The 17,521-nt window shown below is 53.3% G+C and overlaps 1 protein-coding gene across 2 annotated transcripts; it reads left to right on the top strand.

Annotated features, from left to right (window-relative positions):
- The first annotated feature begins 1,848 nt into the window (after positions 1-1,848).
- PES1 (pescadillo ribosomal biogenesis factor 1) lies at positions 1,849-16,919 on the top strand. Of its 2 annotated transcripts, none has more exons than XM_019743116.3 (15): positions 1,849-2,129; positions 4,692-4,771; positions 5,485-5,638; positions 7,362-7,471; positions 9,720-9,891; positions 9,982-10,071; positions 12,593-12,709; positions 12,831-12,905; positions 13,130-13,216; positions 13,377-13,507; positions 13,882-14,007; positions 14,142-14,326; positions 14,774-14,931; positions 15,027-15,188; positions 16,391-16,919. In XM_019743116.3, the coding sequence occupies exons 1-15, from the start codon at positions 2,106-2,108 to the stop codon at positions 16,472-16,474; spliced, it is 1,755 nt and encodes a 584-aa protein (XP_019598675.3). In that variant the 5' UTR covers positions 1,849-2,105; the 3' UTR covers positions 16,475-16,919. The 2 variants fall into 2 exon arrangements, with proteins under 2 accessions (XP_019598675.3, XP_019598676.3); XM_019743117.3 differs by having other exon boundaries at positions 1,985-2,129; positions 15,030-15,188; positions 16,391-16,611.
- Positions 16,920-17,521: the final 602 nt, after the last annotated feature.

Consider the following 17,521-nt stretch of genomic DNA (forward strand, 5'->3'; position numbering starts at 1 on the left):
AATATTTAAGTTGACAACTACTCTATGTAGTTGGTGCTGTCCCTATTTTATAAATGAAGAAGAGAAGTATGGTGAGGTAAAGTGGCTTGTCCATAGCTTGGAGGTAAAAAGCCAGGAATGTCTGTCTGCAGAGTCTGGGCTCTTCACTACAATGATGACTGAAGCTTGGTATTTCACAAAGTATTCCATGAATGGACAGCTCTATGGTTAAAAACCACTTCCCTTTCTTTATGAAATTCAACTGCCTTGCATGGTCCTAGACTTACACATTTTCTACAAGCAGAGAGGAGGCAATTAATTGGTGTGCCCAGGCCTGTCAACAACTCATTAGGCAGCGAAGTGTGATTTCAGCAGTGGGTTCTGCAGTGGAGCTGCCTAATGAAAGTCCATTTTCCACTACATAGCAGCTGAGTGACCTTGGGGTGAGTCACTGCACTTCCCTGAGCCTCAATTTCCTTATCTGTAAAATCTGGTACCTACATGACCTCTATTTTGAGTTCCAGACCTGACTGTACACTGCTTTCCTAGATACCGCGACCTGCGTCTTCCACTCACCTCTCAAAATTGATATGAACAAAAGAGTCCCTCCTGTTCAGAACCAGCTACATGATTTATGAGGGACAGTGAGAAATGAAAATGCAGGGTGCCTTGTTAAAAAATTGTTCAGAATTTCAAGACAGCGAGGGAGCATTGCATCAAGCACAGGGCTGTGGGCAACTGCTCAGGTCCCATGCCTCTAACAATACTGGCCTTGCTCCAGTGATCCCTTCATGAGTCACCCTCTCAGCTGCATCTCTCTCCTCTTGTCCAGTCACACCCTCTATGCTCCTCCAGTCATAACGGACTTGGATCACTTTGAATCCCCCAAGCATTTGCTTCTGGCCTGGGTGGTCTCTTTCTTCTTTCTCTTTGCCAGCTCCACTCCTTTTGTCCTCAGAACCTTTTTGAAACATTCCTCTGTCTTCTACTTTGAACACCTTATTTTTCTTCACACCTTTCTGGCAAGTTTCTTCAAACTCTCTGCTAGCTTACCTTCCCCTACTCAGTTTTCGTTTTATTTTTTATTGTTTGTGGAATCGCTGGGTTTTATTTTAGCTTTAAAGTAGATAATCAAGTTCACATTGTTCAAAACAAGCATTGGCCAGTGCTTAACGTCTGTTATCTACCACTAAAGGGTGAGTGCTATGACCATAACCTTAGTCCAGTACACATTCCCTAGAGCCTCAAATTTAAAAATTTGGGGCAATCTTCAAATCGAGTTTGGAGGTCTAAAGGAAGAAAAGATCAAACAACCTTAAAACTTTACTTCCCAAACCACAGCATCTTGGTGTGAATATTTGTATAAATCTTGTAATTATCCTTTGAGGAACACAATATGAAAATCATGTGTACACATTAAAAGCTCAAACGTGTTAAATGTACATTTAAAATATACTACGAGTTGTATAACTCCGCTTGGCCTTCCCACCGCTAAGGCTCAGAAAATATAAGTGTCTTCTCAGGTCTCTAAGCAAAATGTCTGCTTTTGCTTTATTTAATTCCCGGAACAGCGAACACACCAAAAGAAAAGCCAAGCCGATGGCTCGCAGTGAAGCGAGCCACTTAGCGCCCCTGGCGGCGGGTTTTCAGCTCCGGGAGCCTGGCTCCGACGCCGCCTAGCAACTGTTACTAGGACAAGGGAACGCGCGCCCACGCTCCTCGGAGTAAGTGCTCCCCTCTGCATCCCAGAAGGCACTGCGTTGCCTTTAAGTTTTCCGCCCTCCTCCATCCCAACATGCAACGGGGTTCAAACGCCATGCGTCCGTCATCGAGATAATTATAGAAGTGCTTGACTATACTCCTTTGTTTAAACACCAAAACTGTCTGTAGTAGGCTCATAGGTAGAAAAGATCTCGAAAGAGCCGTCATAGCGATTTGTTTTGGAGGGTTTAGTTTTAAATCTTGAGGAGGAAAGCCCATCCTTTCCTAGATTCGCTCAGGCACCTTATGGGGCAGCCCTCACAGACCGGCGGCGTGGAGGTCCTCGGGGGCCTACGCGAGGCACGCACGGGAGGAAGTGGCGCTATCAGTCCGCGCGTCGGTCGTAGCCCTTTCAGCGTGGAGCCATGGGAGGCCTGGAGAAGAAGAAGGTGAGGCGGGGAGGTGCCGGGGCGGGGTGGCGAGGTGGGAGGTGGGAGACAGGAACGCGACGCAGCTTGGGGACTGCACCTTTCTCAGGCCTTGGTCCCTCGTGGGCACAGAAACGATTGGGCTCCACGCGACGGGAGACAGCCGTGAGAAGGGGTCCGAAGATGGGCGAGGAAGGCACTACTCGCCCGGTGAAATCCGGGAAAGAACCCTGGAGTAGGGCTGTAAGGGAGTTGGTTACCAAGCATAGTTTCACCCCAAAAGCAGGCCCAGCCGAAGGCCAGCTGTTATCTAAAACTTACGTCCTTTTCTCTGGAACCAGCCCTTGCCCTTGACACTGGGGATGGAAACGTGAACAATCAGTTGTGGTCCTGCTTTTCCCGAGCTTATTTGCTAGTGGGGAAGGTGAACTCTTGGATAACCAAAGAAAACTATCGCAGATTGTTACGTGTGCTGTGAAGGATGCAGCGGGAGGGATAAGGATGGAGAATGTCAAAGGATACCTATTTGTCTTGGAAGATCTCTCAGAGTCATAGCATTTAAGCTGAAATCTGAAAGCTTAGGAGACCTCGGATGGGATCAGGGACACGGGAGTGCTTACTAAACAAGCCTGTCAGGGGAAACTAAGTGCCATGGCCTTTAGGTGGGGAAGGCTTGCTATGTACAAGGAATTGGAAAGACGTCATGATTGCTGGGGTGTAATAAACCAAGGGAAGAATGGCATCAGCCGATGGATCATGCAAGAATGGGACTGGATCATGCAAGTCCTGTCAGCCACGGTGACAGGAGTTTGGCTTTTAATATAAGCACAGTAGGACTCAACTACAGGGGGAGTAACATGATCAGTTTTTGAAGGAGTTCTTGTTGCTGTGTGGAGAATTACTTTGGTGTTATGAAAAGATTGGGGAAGGAATGAGGGTGAGGGAGATGTAGTTGACTCAAGTGTTTCTTTCAGCTTGAAAGTTTCTTTGGCCAATTTGTGTTTAACCCGACACACTGTTGAGCACCCAATGGGTACTAATGATTGGAACTACAAAGATGTAAGATGGGAAATCCTGCCTTGCGTCACAGATGCAGATATATAAACAAATCACGACAGTTTTTAAAGCTGGGTTTCACAACCCCTTTGAGCCAGATAAAGTTTTGTTGTGGGAATGGCGGTCCTGTGCGTTGTAGGATGTTTAGCAGCATTTCTGACCTCTTAACTCACTAGATGCCAGTAGCACCCAACAGCCCAAAATGCCTAATCCCCACACACACACACACGGAGTAAAATCCCCCAGCCAAGAACTACTTACCCCTTACTGTTTCAAAAGATAAGCGTGGTGACAGAGGTTTGTGTGGCATAAGGCCATGGAAAACACTTTTAATGAAAACTCAACTTTCTGAGACAGTCTGAAACTGTATCCGCAGGACTTGGCATGGGCCTAATCCCCAGTAGGTAATCAATGCCTGAAGGAAAGAGTGAATGAAGGGTATGTTTCATGACTGTGGGGTTATTCACAAACATATCCCTCGGGAGGATATAGGTGTCTATCTTGAGAGCTGCACCTGGCCATCGAGGCCCCTGCTTTCTTCCTCCAGAGGAAGATCTTGTTTAGAAAGGATGTGCTTGGTTCTCATGGCACGGTGCTTGGTAGAGTGCACTGCTACACTCACAGAAATGTGAGTGTGAGGCAGCAGCTTGGGACCACACACATCCAGATGGTTGCATAGCATTCTCCTTGGAAGCAGATAGGACCAGGGCTTTTGTCTTGATTGCTCTTCAACATCTAGCTTAATGCTCGGAACATTGTAGAGATCCTGTTATTGTCTGTTGAATCAGTGAATCAATGAATGGGGAAGGGGAGAGGCTTTCTGGCTTAGAGAATGCGTTCTCAGCCAGATGATATCACCCCCAAGGGGACAAAAATTGGTGTGGAGTGGTCGTGGCCCTCTCAAGGACCACATTATATAAACTGATCTGCAGTACATCGGTGGTATTATAACATTTCTTGGGGCTGTGAGAGGGGGCGATTAAGGGGAGGAAAGGTCTAAAAAGGCTTCTGCTGGTGGGGTGGTAATAATTTTTTAAAAAATTGAAAACATTGGCTTAGTGAATTAGGCATTCAGGCTCTGGACCCAGACCTAGGTTTGAATCCCAGCCCGAGCCCTTAGAAAGCTATGTGACCTGGGCAAGGTATTTCACTGAGATGTCTCCTTCCACGTGAAATAGTAGGAGTTTTAATGGCACCCACCTCAGAGTGTTATGGGGATTAAATGAAATAACGTGGAAATTAGTACCCATCATGGCCAAGTACTTAGAGCTACTGTTAAGTGCCTGGCACAGCACCTGATCATGCCAACCTCATGGTCCCCGGCACCATGGAGATGTGTGTGTCCTTTATTCTGACCACTGCAAGGACAGTGCAGAATTCATTCAGGCAGGTGGGCTCCCTCCCTGTGGTGTTTCCTATCCCAGAAGCCTCTGGGCTACTTATCCCGAGTGAGAGTTGCCCCTGGCATGAAGCATGCCCACAGACTGATGTCAGTCACTGCAGTCATTGCTTTTCTTTCTCCCCAAGTATGAACGAGGCTCTGCCACCAACTACATCACCCGAAACAAAGCCCGGAAGAAGCTGCAGCTGAGCCTGCCCGACTTCAGGTGTGTTAGGGGGCCCTCGGGGGTGCTTGGGGAGTGAACCCTTGTCTTCCCTGCGCTGCCACAAACTCCGTCTGGAATTCTGATACCCCTCCTCTTTCTCACCTGGCCTTGCCTTAGTGCGCTGTGCTTTGCCAGGTGTGGTCTGTGGGGAAGCTGTAGGAGACCTGGGTCACTCTGCCTTCAGTCATCACAGTGGGCCCACCCATACAACACACTGCTGCTCTCTGTCTGGGTTTTTGTCGCTCATCCCGTCTCTTCTGGGTTTTTGTCGCTCATCCCTGACCCTGTACCTAGGAGTTCTCAACTCCCCGTAGAGTCAAATCCAGACTCCTGCACGGCCTGTGGGCACTGCCCCCTAGCTTACTATAGTCCTTCAGGTGTCCCCAGCACTTTTCACCCTCACAGCCCTTGTTCTTTTCAGAATGCTCTTCCCTCCACCCTTCATATGACTGAAATGTCAGGTTCTCAGCAAGGCCTTTCCTGACTCCTCTTGCTAAAAGGGGTACTTGCCATCTGGCCCCATCAACATCCTGATTGTGTTCTCTCTGGTGCTGGTGACAGTCTGCATTATGTGATTTTGGGGGAACTGGTAATTATCTGGCACCTGCACTGGAATGGGACTTCTCCAGAGGCAGGCCCCCATGTTCCCTGTTTACTGCTGTTTCCCAGGCTTAGCGTGTTTATTGACAGACGGAATGGCCGTTGTCTTGCAGGCGGCTGTGTATCCTGAAGGGCATTTATCCCCATGAACCCAAACACAAGAAGAAGGTTAACAAGGGCTCCACGGCAGCCCGGACTTTTTACCTCATCAAAGACATCAGATTCCTCCTCCATGAACCCATTGTCAACAAGTTCCGGGAATACAAGGTGAGGCCTGGGCTCTAGGGTGTGTTTGGATGGGCCCGTCACAGCTCTGTGACCCCACTCACTCACTGTGACCTTGGGCACATTGTTTAGTCTCTCTGAGCAAGCAATTCTACCTCAAAGGAATGTCTCAAGGATTGACTGAGCTCACCTGTGGAAAACGTTTGCACGGAATCTGGCAAATGATTAATGCTTTACCTATTGTAATTTTTCCCTGGTTCTTTTGAAAAAGCATAAATTTATTGCTTCTGAGACAAAGATGGTGCTATTTCAGAGGCCCTCAGGTGTGTTCTCTGCCAAAGAAACCGCTCCTATTCAGATTCTTTCTAGAATTGGTCTCAGGAGACCAAGCTTTTCATTCCACAAATAGAAACCATTAAATACTTAAATACCACGGGGAAAGTAGAAGCCTGTTTATACCAAATGCAGATAATTGAAAATAGACTGTTTGAGGTGGCTGGATGGCTCAGTTGGTTAGAGCGTAAGCTCTGAACAACAAGGTTGATGGTTCGATTCCCACATGGGCCAGTGAGCTGCGCCCTCCACAACTAGATTGAAGACAATGAGCTGCCACTGAGCTGCCGGAGGGGCAGCCAGATGGCTCAGTTGGTTAGAGCGAGGGCTGTCAACAAGAAGGTTGACAATTCCTCCCGCATGGGATGGTGGGCTGTGCCCCCTGCAACTAAAGATTGAAAACGGCAACTGTACTTGGAGCTGAGCTGCGCCCTCCAAAACTAGATTGAAGGACAACGACTTGGAGTTGATGGGCCCTGGAGAAACACATTGTTCTCCAATATTCCCCAATAAAAAGAAAAAACGAAATAAAGAAAAATAGACGGTTGGTGAAGCAGGGCCAGGCTAAGGCCCTTGATGGGAGGGTGGGGCGCCACCTGGTGGCCACAGGGGACTGGCCAGCAACTGCTGCTGGCCCCCTTGCCCAAGTCCCCTGAGGTGGATGGCTGGCCCTGTTTTGCTGCTGCAGTCATACACCGCTTAACAATGGGGATGCGTTCTGAGAATTGCCTCATTAGGTGATTTCCTCGTGTGAACATCAGAGTGTGCTTACACCAACCTAGGTGGTCTAGCCTGCTACACACCTGTGCGGTATGGGATAGCCTGTAGCTCTTAGGCTACAAATCTGTACAGCGTGTTACTGTACAAAACAACACGAGATTAAATCAAGCACAAGACAAAGTGGGGCAATTAAGAGATGAGGCTGCTGGGTGTAACATGGCATACTGCTTTACAGCAAGCTTTCTTTTAGTAAGTAGAAAGAGTACACGCTAAAATAACAATGAAAAGTATAGTATAGTAAATACATAAGCCAGTAACACAGTTGTTTATTGTCGTTATCAACTGTGATGTGCTATACACAAGACGTTATCCGTGTGTACGACTGGCAGTGCAGTAGGTGTGTTTACACCAGCATCGCCACAGACATTGCACTCCGACATGACGAGGGCTGGGGCATCACTAGGTGACAGGAGTTTTCCAGCTCCATGATAATCTCATGGGACCACTGCATATGCAGTCTGTTGACTGAAATGTTATGTGGGCTCTGCTCATCAGAGGGGGGCGTTTTGATGTTCCTTAGAGTTGGCTGTTCTGCAGGTCCAGGCTCAGGGCGCAGGTGACATGGTCGGGCAGGCTCGGGAGTCCTGCTGCCCCACGTGTCCCTCCTTCATGGAAGAGGGGTCCCCAGCGTCCATGGTGTCCTCTCTTCCAGGTGTTCGTCCGGAAGCTGCGAAAGGCCTATGGGAAGAGTGAGTGGAACACTGTGGAGCGTCTGAAGGACAACAAGCCCAACTACAAGCTTGACCACATCGTCAAGGAGCGGTGCGTGGGGGGCTCAGTCTGAGCACTGGGGAGACTGTGGGGAACAAGCCCGAGACCCTGCTCAAGCCGCTGGCATCCTTTCGGAGGAAGCAGACCAAAAACCAAACTGCCAAACTGATAGCAAGTCATACATTGTGCCATGATGTATGCTACCTGTGTGCAGGGAGCTGGGGGACTTGTTAGTTATGGGCTTGTCAGAGGACGTCTCTGAGGGGAGACATCTGAGCCAGCCAGGGGAAGCACCATCCGAGCACGGTAACAGCAAGTGCAAAGGTCCTGGGGTAAGAGAGCCAGAGATCTGGGGCGTGCACACCAGGTGCATAGTCAGACCTGGGGGACGTGGCTGGATACCTGATCTTAGCTGTCCCTTGCCCAGCCTACTTGGTCCCGCTCTTTCATTGTCTGAGTCAGGGTTTCTTAACCAAGGATGATGGCTCTTAACCAGGGGATATTTGGCAAAGTCTGGAGACACTTCTGGTTCTCATGACTTGAATGGGGGGGTGGAGGTCTATTGGTTTTTAGTGGGTAAAGACCAGGGCTGCTGCTAACCACCCTATGGTGCATAGGACAGTCCGCACAACACATAACCACCTGGCCCAGAATGTTAATATGGTAAGGTTCAGAAACCCTGGGCTGAGCGAATGTCCATCCTCTCGGGCTGATGACCTGGGAACACTTAGCTTCAGGCTGGATGGACTTGGCTTCATTGAGTCAGGCCAGTCATGTGCTCGTGCAGGAAGAGCCCTGGCCCAGGAGCTTGGCAGCTGGGATTCTCACCCCAGCCCTGTAGCCCCCAAGCTGGGCAGCCCGAGAACAGTTCTGCTCCCAGCGGGCCCTCTTCTCTAACAGAGAGATGACAGTAGGTCCTGTCCTGCCTGTGACACACAGCTATGATGTGGAACGTGGAAAAAAAGCAAGTGTCTGGATTCTTGCACCCAGGGGGCAGTATGATTGGGGGGGGGGTCCCATTCTGTGTTACCCTCCCCTGCCCCAACTTTGTAGCCATTGGTTAAGAAAGAAAAGCAGGTGGCTCAGAAATGATTAGTGCTGTTTCTACAAAAGGCCTGGGTTGGTGGGTTTGTCTGGGAGGTGGGGAGTGAGGAAACTTGGAGGCACCAGGAAACAGGATGCCTCTTCTCCTGTTCGTTGCCTTGGCATGAAGTCCCTGCAGCCTTTCTTCCATCTTGGTCGGGGTTTGAAGCCCTGGCAGGCCCCTCCTGACTTGTTTTCAGTGAGTAATGCCATTGAGGGCTAGAAAGAACTTGGCCGTCTCTGGTCCCATGGCTTTCAGAATCCCTTTTTGAAGCAGCAGAAGCCTTTCTGCAAAAGGAAGCTTTCTGGAAGGCGTTTTGGATGCCAGACAGCTGCTTTGGCCGAGGAGGGAGACTTGAAGCCCTGTGTATCCACTTGTCCCCAGGTGCTTCCAGGGAGCTGCAAGAGCCCAGTTTTAAACAACAGTCTGGTCCAATGGTGTCATTTTCCAAATGAGACCGCTGAGGTTGGGCGAGAAAAAGTAAACCACGCAGGGTCATAGCCGGGACTGGAATTTCGGTGTCAGTACTCATACTCCAGTGTCCTCTCCGTGACCCATGCCTCTGTCCCTCAGTGGGGTAGCCACGCAGTAGTGGATCGTGCCAGGGAAGGCTTGTTCTCGTCGACTTCCTGATTTACGACAGGATTCCTGGGAGCACTTTCTTGTTCTGGCTCTTTCTGGCCCAGGACCCAGTTCCAGCATTATTACTGTCTGGCTCTAATTGGTTCTATAAACAAGACAGAGGTCTGGGTGATGAGAGACAGGACAACCCACTCTGGTGACCTGTGGCCACGTCAGGACATAGATGCTGCTATAAGCAGGCATGCCCCCCCACCCTCTGTCCTGGTCCCCCTAGGGCAATGTCACATTTTTCTGCCATCTGTCTTGAAAGATAGATTTCCTTTGAAAGAAGTTTCCACCTTGAGAAAGAAAGAGCCACAGACTTGATCTGCAATCTTTGACCACAATGTGTGGAAGTGGGTCTAGGCCGAGTCCTTGGTTTGCAGTGGGCATCTTGGGGATCCCCGTCAGGATTTCTCTGACCTCAGAGCTAAGTGGGCATGTTCAGGGTCTGTGGTTCCTCGCAGGGCTGTGGGGAAGCTGGTATTACCAGGCCCCTGGGCACTGCCCAACTCTGGTCAGGATTGGGGATTGGGGCCTCTAGGGGTGACCCTGACTGAACCTGGAAGGAGTGTTCCCCTTCTGGCCATGCAGGTACCCCACGTTCATAGACGCTCTGCGGGACCTGGACGACGCCCTGTCCATGTGCTTCCTCTTCTCCACCTTTCCCCGGACCGGCAAGTGCCATGTACAGACCATTCAGCTGTGCCGCCGGCTCACTGTGGAGTTCCTGCACTATGTCATCGCTGCCCGGGCCCTGCGCAAGGTGAGCCCAGGGCCACAGGGCGGGGCCCCGCCTGCTCCCGCCCCCGCTGTCCCCTTGGTTTTCACCATGCTGTCCTCTCCCTCCCCCCAGGTCTTCCTGTCCATCAAAGGCGTTTACTACCAGGCTGAGGTGCTGGGGCAGCCCATTGTGTGGATCACTCCCTATGCCTTCTCCCACGATGTGAGTGTGCCCACGGCAAGGGCTTGTGCTGGGCTGCTGCTCCCTCCGGCTCCTAGACAGAGATAGGGCGTGAGCGAAGCGGAATGGGGAGTTTGCTCTCCTGCAGAGTCCAGCATGTGTTGGGTTCCTAAGTTTTGATGGGTGTGTGAGGTCGGGTGGGAAACATGCTGCACAGCGTGGTAATAAGAGCTTGAGCCAGCCTGGCTCCGGCACCCCCAGCTGGGTGACCTTGAACATGTTCCTTCACCTCTGTGTACTTCATGTATGATGTGCTTCCACTTTCTATGCATTGTTGTGAGAATTTATGAACAAAATTGTTCCAAGTTCCTGGTGCTTGGCCTTTGGGGGTTGCTGAATGAATAGAGAGCAAATGTGGGGGTCTGGACAGAGACCAAGACCAGCCCTACCCTCGGACCCACTGGGGTCCTCATCCTGCTGTGTCGCTGGCAGCTGCCAGACCTTGGCCAAGCTGCTTGCTTAACTCCTCAGCTTCTCCCAGTCCTATCACCCCCGTAGGGCTGGGGGGTTGGGGGGAGATCAGGGAGGGTGAACGCAGGGGAAGCATTTAGTACGTGGCACTACTTATTTGTTCTTTTTAGACTGGGAATTTGGGGCAGGGATCCGTGGAGAGAAATCCTGGTTTTGCCTCCTTATGGGGCATCATTGGCCTCTAGTCCCCGCAGGGTCTCAGCCAGGCTCGCCACCTTCTCATTCTGTGGGCCAGCGTTTGCACAGCTGCCTGCTTCTGCATTGAGTGGGAACTGGTGACTTTAGTGGAGAGCACATGTGCCAGCCTGGCTGAACAGTAGGTTTGCTGACCTGGTGAGCCGGGGGTCTGGGCTCCTCTTTAGCCTGGGCTGGAGGGGGTTTGAAGGCCAGAACTCCTGACAACAGAGCAGCGGTGACGTTTGGTGGCAGGCTGTAGTCTGTTCCCACTCCCTGGGACAGGCATATTTGCTAGAGCCCGTGGCTCTTCCTCTTCCCCATTCTGTTTCCTCCTTTCCTCCTCCTTCCTGCCTTCCCTCCTTCCTCTCTAGCCCTCCGCTCCTTCCTCTTCTCTGATGTCCCACCCCCATGCTGCTCAGACTGGTCTTTGTGTGTCCTCCCGGGTGGTGAATAGGGCCCTTTGGAGGCCAGCCTCCACACAGCTGGGCTGGGGGAAGGGAATGGCCACCCGTGCTTCCTTTCTCCCTGGCCAGCCCACTACCTCTACTTCCTCTCAGCAGATGGGGGACTGGTCCTGGGTTGTAGCCGAGGCTCTGATGTGCCCCATCCCCGAGCAGCCAGTGCTGGGCTCCCCAAAGTAGGACCCAGGAAGGTGGGGGCCTCAGCGCTGTGCTATGGGAAATGGAGCTGGCGCTCAGGTGCTCTCCAGGCCCGTTAAGGGCACTGGCAGATGCTCTTGGGAGGACAGCGGTGTGTGAGTGGGGGGACAGGTGGTGTACCTCTTGGCTCTATGCCCCTACAGCCCAGGTCACGGCCTGATGACAGGATGGAGAAACAGCTCAGAGCCATAGGCATGCCCAGTACAAACGGGACATTGTGACACTGCCGATTTGGACATTGCTCCGTATTGTGGCCTCCTGTCCAGGTCCGGGGGTCAGCAGGACTGGGCTAGCCCCTAGCCTCCCTGGTTGACGGGGGGGCAGTGCTTCTCAAGAACTGAGGTGCTTTGGTCTAGGTCTCTGATCGTTGCCATGTTTTGCTGTATCGATTCCTCAAAGTCAAAGAGGAGCCCTTCCATGTCCCCTGCTTGCTGGGCTGGCAGCTTGAGGGGGTGGCTCTGCCTTTGCCCCAAGAAGGCAGCCTTTCTGCCCACCGTTTTTCCAGAGCTCCCTGGGACTGAGTCAGGCAGCTACCCCAGCCCTCTCTGTATTGGGCCCTAGGCCTGGGCACTGAATCCTGAGTGTCCATCCCAAGGCTCCTGCCAGGGCTTGGCACTGAGTGCCATCCACCCCTACCCCCACTGGGCAGACAGACTGCTCCAGGGCCACCTCTCCCAGCTGGGCCAGTGATGGTTCTGGGCTCTGGGAATACTGCTCCCCCAATCAGGCGCTCACAGGCTCGCCCTGGAGAAGACATTAGCTGAAGAGTTTGGGATGGACAATGGAGAATGCAGGAGCTCTGACCAGACTGGGCAGAGAAAGTGGCCTCTGCAGGGGCAGAAGTCTGAGCTGGGGCTTGCAGGATGAGGGGAGAGCTGGGGCAGGAAAGGGAGGGTGCCTGCCATTCCCGGGAACAGCATGACAAAGCATCCCTTTGCTTCTCTTTATGGCGTGGGGATCTGCACTGGCTTCCAGGACACCCTTAACTCCTAGGACCCCTGTCCAGAGCCCCACTGGTGCCCAGAATGCTCCTGGATGGGGACACGCTACACAGTCCCTTCCCGTAGGGCAGAGCTCCAAAGGATGGGCCACCTTGGAAGAGCTCCTGGCTCTTGGGCAGGCAGCCCCTCACCCCGTGTAGCTTGTCAGTGTTGTCTTTGCCCCCACCCTGCTGAAGCACCTCTTGTGCCCCCCAGCACCCGACAGACGTGGACTATAGGGTCATGGCCACCTTCACTGAGTTCTATACCACCCTGCTGGGCTTCGTCAACTTCCGTCTCTACCAGTCACTCAACCTGCACTACCCGCCCAAGGTAGGGCCCCAGCCCAGTCCAGCCCCACCTCCTCACTGTGCGGGGGGTACAGCCCTTCTGTCCCCACACGAGGTTGGGGGCTGTGGGCATCCTCTTCCTCTGACCTTCCCCTGCCTCCCAGCTCGAGAATCAGGCCCACACAGAGGCAAAAGCCCATGACGACAGCTACGCGTTGGACTCTGAGAGCTCTATGGAGGTGAGAGGGGCTTCTAGAACATCGGCCCTGCATCCCCCAGAAGGGTGGTCTCTGGTCCAGGGATGGGGAGGGTCGTGGCTACATATGTGGTCTCAGGGCTTCCCTCAGAATCCAAACCACTGATGTCCCAGAACTGTCACTACCCCTCCCCAACCCTGGCGACACTCCCAAGTAAGGCCCCCACCTGCAAGCAGCAGCCTCGCAGCCCTGCTTCTTTTCTGTAGAAACTGGCAGCCCTGAGCGCCAGCCTGGCCCGCGCCGTGTTGCCTGCAGAGGAGGAGGCCGAGGCGGACGAGTTTCCTGCCGATGGGGTGAGGACTTGGCTGCCTTCCAGGAGTGGGCAGGGCAGGGGGCCACTGGGGCTGAGGGATCTAGAAGGAAGTGGGGCGGTGGGGGGTCATCTCCAACCCTTGCCCTCCAGTGGGATTGCAGGCGGGCTCGATGGTGCGAGACTGGTCCCTTTCTTGGCAGGAGATGACGGGACAGGAGGAGGACCGCAGGAAGGAGCTGGAGGCACAGGAGAAGCATAAGAAGCTCTTTGAGGGCCTGAAGTTCTTCCTGAACCGTGAGGTGCCCCGTGAGGCCCTTGCTTTCATCATCAGGTAGGGAGCCCAACAGCACTGGCTCTGCCACACTCTGGGCTGGGTCTTACCCTGCACAGGGCGGCCCTGGATGCCGCCCAGTATCCCCTTCTTAGGGCTGTTGTGAGGATTCAACAGAAGAGTGCATGGAAAGTGCTCCGCACGCCCCGAGCACACAGGAAGTACTCATCAGAGGGCAGCTGGTGTCACTTTCTCACCAGCTTAGGGCAGAAGGTCTCCACTGGGCTAGCACTGAAGGTGTAGGCCAGCCGGGGGATCCTGGGGTGGGGAGGGGACAGGCGTGTCCTAGAAGGGTGAGCTTGTGGGCCAGTGGGTCCCAAGGCAGGTAGCACCTCATACCTGAGTGCTCTTGTGGGCTCCCCCTGTGCCTATAGGAGTTTTGGAGGGGATGTGTCCTGGGACAAGTCTCTGTGCATCGGGGCCACCTACGACGTCACAGACTCCTGCATCACCCACCAGATTGTCGACCGGCCCGGGCAGCAGACCCCTGTCATCGGCAGGTAGGCCCCCACGGCCGTCGTCTCCCTCCGCCTGTTTGGGGCTCTAGGTTCAGGGATCTGTCTCAAGGCCCCTGTAGATGCAGTGGGACCTCGGGTGGCCCCCATGACCTCTCTCTGCCTCCATTTTGCACCAGGTACTATGTGCAGCCCCAGTGGGTGTTTGACTCTGTAAATGCCCGGCTGCTCCTCCCCGTGGCAGACTACTTCCCTGGGGTGCAGCTGCCCCCACACCTTTCACCCTTCGTGTCAGAGAAGGAAGGAGATTACGTGCCGCCTGAGAAGCTGAAGTTGCTGGCCCTGCAGCGAGGGGAGCACCCAGGTGAGTGGGAGAAGCCCGGGTGGGCGGGCTCCTTCGGGCTGGCGTTGGCTCCCTGGGCTTCAGCTGCCTGGTTCCCTTCTTGGCTTCAGAGGTGGCAAGCTCCAGAGGAAATGGTAGCAGAGGCCCAAGCACTTTAAACCCACCTTTGGAGTAAGTCTTAGGAGAAGGGAACGTCTTTGTCTTAACAATCAGGTGTTCCTGGATGTTCAGAGTAACTGAGCAGAATGGTCTAGAAGTTGTCATTGACGTTTACACAGGTGTGGAGCTCAGGAGTGGGGGGCCTGGAGTTTCCTCTGCAGGCAGCTGGGACTGTGGCCGGACAGGGGCATGGTTGGGACAGCCCAGCACTGCCTGTGGGAGGCGCTCAGGCCGAAGAGGTGCTAGTTCTCGCCCTACCAGGGGCAGAGCAGGCTCCCAGGGCGGTCAGAAACCATCGGCTATTTATAGGAAATTTGAATGAATCTGAAGAGGAAGATGAGGAAGACAATGATGGTGACAGTGACGAAGAGGGAGAAAATGAAGAGGAGGAAGATGTGGAGGCCGGTTCAGAGAAGGAGGAAGAAGCCCGACTAACAGCCCTGGAGGAGCAGCGGATGGAGGGGAAGGTAATGGGTGCAGCCTGGGAAGCCCTGCCCCCCCCCCCCCCAGCAGGGGTGAGTATGGGGACTTGCATCCACGAGGGTCCCCCCCGTGTCCCCAGAAGCCCAGGGTCATGGCAGGCACCGTGAAGCTGGAGGACAAGCAGCGGCTGGCCCAGGAGGAGGAGAGTGAGGCCAAGCGCCTGGCCATCATGATGATGAAGAAGCGGGAGAAGTACCTCTACAACAAGATCATGTTTGGCAAGCGGCGCAAAGTCCGCGAGGTCAGTCCCTGCCACCCGCCTGAGACCCCAGGTGTGGCCACCTGTGTGGCTGCACAGGGGAACTTCGGGCCAGCTGGCTCTCTGGGCAGATTCCGGGCCCTCCTAGCCTTGTTCTGAGGCTGCCTGCCTCGCCTGGCCGCATCTTGGCATCAGCAGTTCTCAGTCGGGTTTTCTTCAGGCTTCCGTCTCCTTCCTACACCTGGCTGTTCCTGTCGGCTGGGGTCTGGGGACAGGGCTGCTTGTGGGAATAGAGGTGGACCGGGCACAGAGGCCTCTTCTTAAGAGAGGCCTGCTTTCAGTACCAAGAACAGGAGGACCTGCGGGAGGTTTTGGTTAAGCTTCTGTTTTCTTTCCTCTTTTCCTCTTGTTCACAAAGCCACATATGTGAGGTTGGTGTGAAAGTCATTGCGGTTTTTGCAGTTATTTTTAACCTTTTAAACCGCAATTTTGCACCAACCTAATACTGTAAAAAAAGTGCAAAAATATAAGTTCTCTGCACATCCGGACTTATTTGGATGGCGAGGAAGTGGCTCACAGTCCTGCCCTTGGGGTGGTCTGTAGTAACAGCCCCCCAGATTTTTTGTGTGCATGTAATAATAGACCTTATTTTGGGGGTGTCACACTACATATAGATTGTTTTGCGGCATGTTTTTCATTTAACCATAGCATGAATGTCACACCATACCTGACCTGTTCCTGCTGGTAGGATTAGATTGTTTTCCACTTTTACTCATTCTTAGAAAATACCCTTGAGCTGTCCCTGCCTAACTTCCCATGTCTCTGCAGCGTTAATTCTTAGGAGTATAATTTCCAGGTTGAGAGGCCTACCTGTTTTATAACAGGTGTTGCCAGATAGATGGCCCTGGCCGAAAGACTGTTCCAATTTGACCCTTTCCCAGCAGCTCCTGGTAAAGATTTGAGTGGCACTCAGCTCTCCCACAGAGCAGTTGCCTCCAGCTCTGGGAGCCAGGGGTCCTCCTAACTTGCTGTGGGATCATAAAGTAATAGTTTTAAAAGCAGATGTGAAGACTTGTTTCCCTATCTGAGGTGGTTCTGATAGATTCATTTTTCCCTGTGGCAATTGCCTGTTAACTTCTCTGGAAGCTCTGCTTTTAAGGGATGGCCTCAAGTAGGAAAAGGGGGTCCCCCTTCCCTGCTCACTTGGCCCCATCACAGCTTGATCCTTCTCTTCCTCCTCATAGGCCAACAAACTAGCGGAGAAGCGGAAAGCCCACGATGAGTCCGTGAGGTCTGAGAAGAAGGCCAAGAAGGCAAGGCCAGTGTGAGTGGTGGCAGCCTCTCGATAGAAAGGCCAGCTCCTGGCCGCTAGACTTGGCACAGGCAGGCCAGAGGACCCAGGCTGGGTGGCAGACCCAGAGTCCCGTCTGTTTTCCTCCCCCTCCTACTCCCGCCAGCCCCAGCTTCCTTTATGCTCTCGGGCTGGGCCCGTGGGCAGGCCTGGCCTCCCTTGGATGGAGCTCTGCTTGTGGCTGGGCAGAGAATAGGCCTCTGCCCAAACCGACTGTCTCCTCCCAGGAGTCAGCAACATCGAGAGGAGGGTCCCAGCCAGCGCTTCACCAGCTGCTCCCATTCACCCTGGCTTTCTGTGGTCCCCCTCCCCCACACACACACATAGTTACACCCTCGTTTCTCCTGGTGCTGTGAGGAGGGGCTGGGGGAGGGTAGGAAAGCATTTGTTAATAAACGGCTGAAGTTTTGCAGCCAATTGAATTCTGTGTTCATGAGCCTTCGTGGGGTTGGAGAAGGGCTACCTCGTGCCCTGACTCCAGGCCGAATCAGCCTGGGTATTTACTGAGAAGGGGCTGGTCATTGCTCAGAGCTCTCTGGATGTCCAAGGACCCCTTTGGGGCCAAGGATGCCAGAAGGTAGGTGCAGAGGTTCTGGGCTTGGGCTCTGAGGTCAGTCTGCCATTGGTTCACAGTCCAGCCCAAATGCTTTTTCTGTGTGGACCTGCTTCCTCGTATAAATTGGGGGTAGACATTCTGGAGCCTGCTTCCCAGGGCTGTATGGGGGTGTTACGCACTCAGTAGTGTGAGGTGTGGAATAAAGTGCTTGGTAAACATCAACTGATTGTCATCACTTCCTGCTTGAGTCAGTGCCTGAAAAATCTGTGGGGCCTGAGTTGAGGGTACTGAGCTTTACCCTGTGGGCTCCTGGGCATCATTTCCCAGGAACCCCCAGTGTGGATGTTGCCACAGCCTGACTTGTTACCCTTGCTGGGTGGGCCGTCTACAGTGTCCCACCTGACTCTGGCAGTGCCCTTGCTGAGGCCCAGGGGGAACAAGCCCTTGCCTGGGACTGCCAGTGCCTCA

Source organism: Rhinolophus sinicus, chromosome 9, assembly GCF_057876585.1.
Source record: "Rhinolophus sinicus isolate RSI-liver-muscle chromosome 9, RSI-T2T, whole genome shotgun sequence".
NCBI classification, from domain to species: domain Eukaryota; kingdom Metazoa; phylum Chordata; class Mammalia; order Chiroptera; family Rhinolophidae; genus Rhinolophus; species Rhinolophus sinicus.

Coding starts and splice junctions, on each gene's coding strand:
- PES1 (XM_019743116.3), top strand. CDS start 2,106: ATGGGAGGCCTGGAGAAGAAGAAG. Junction 12,906..13,129: donor ACTCTGAGAGCTCTATGGAG/GTGAGAGGGGCT, acceptor TCTTTTCTGTAG/AAACTGGCAGCCCTGAGCGC. Junction 14,008..14,141: donor CAGACCCCTGTCATCGGCAG/GTAGGCCCCCAC, acceptor ATTTTGCACCAG/GTACTATGTGCAGCCCCAGT.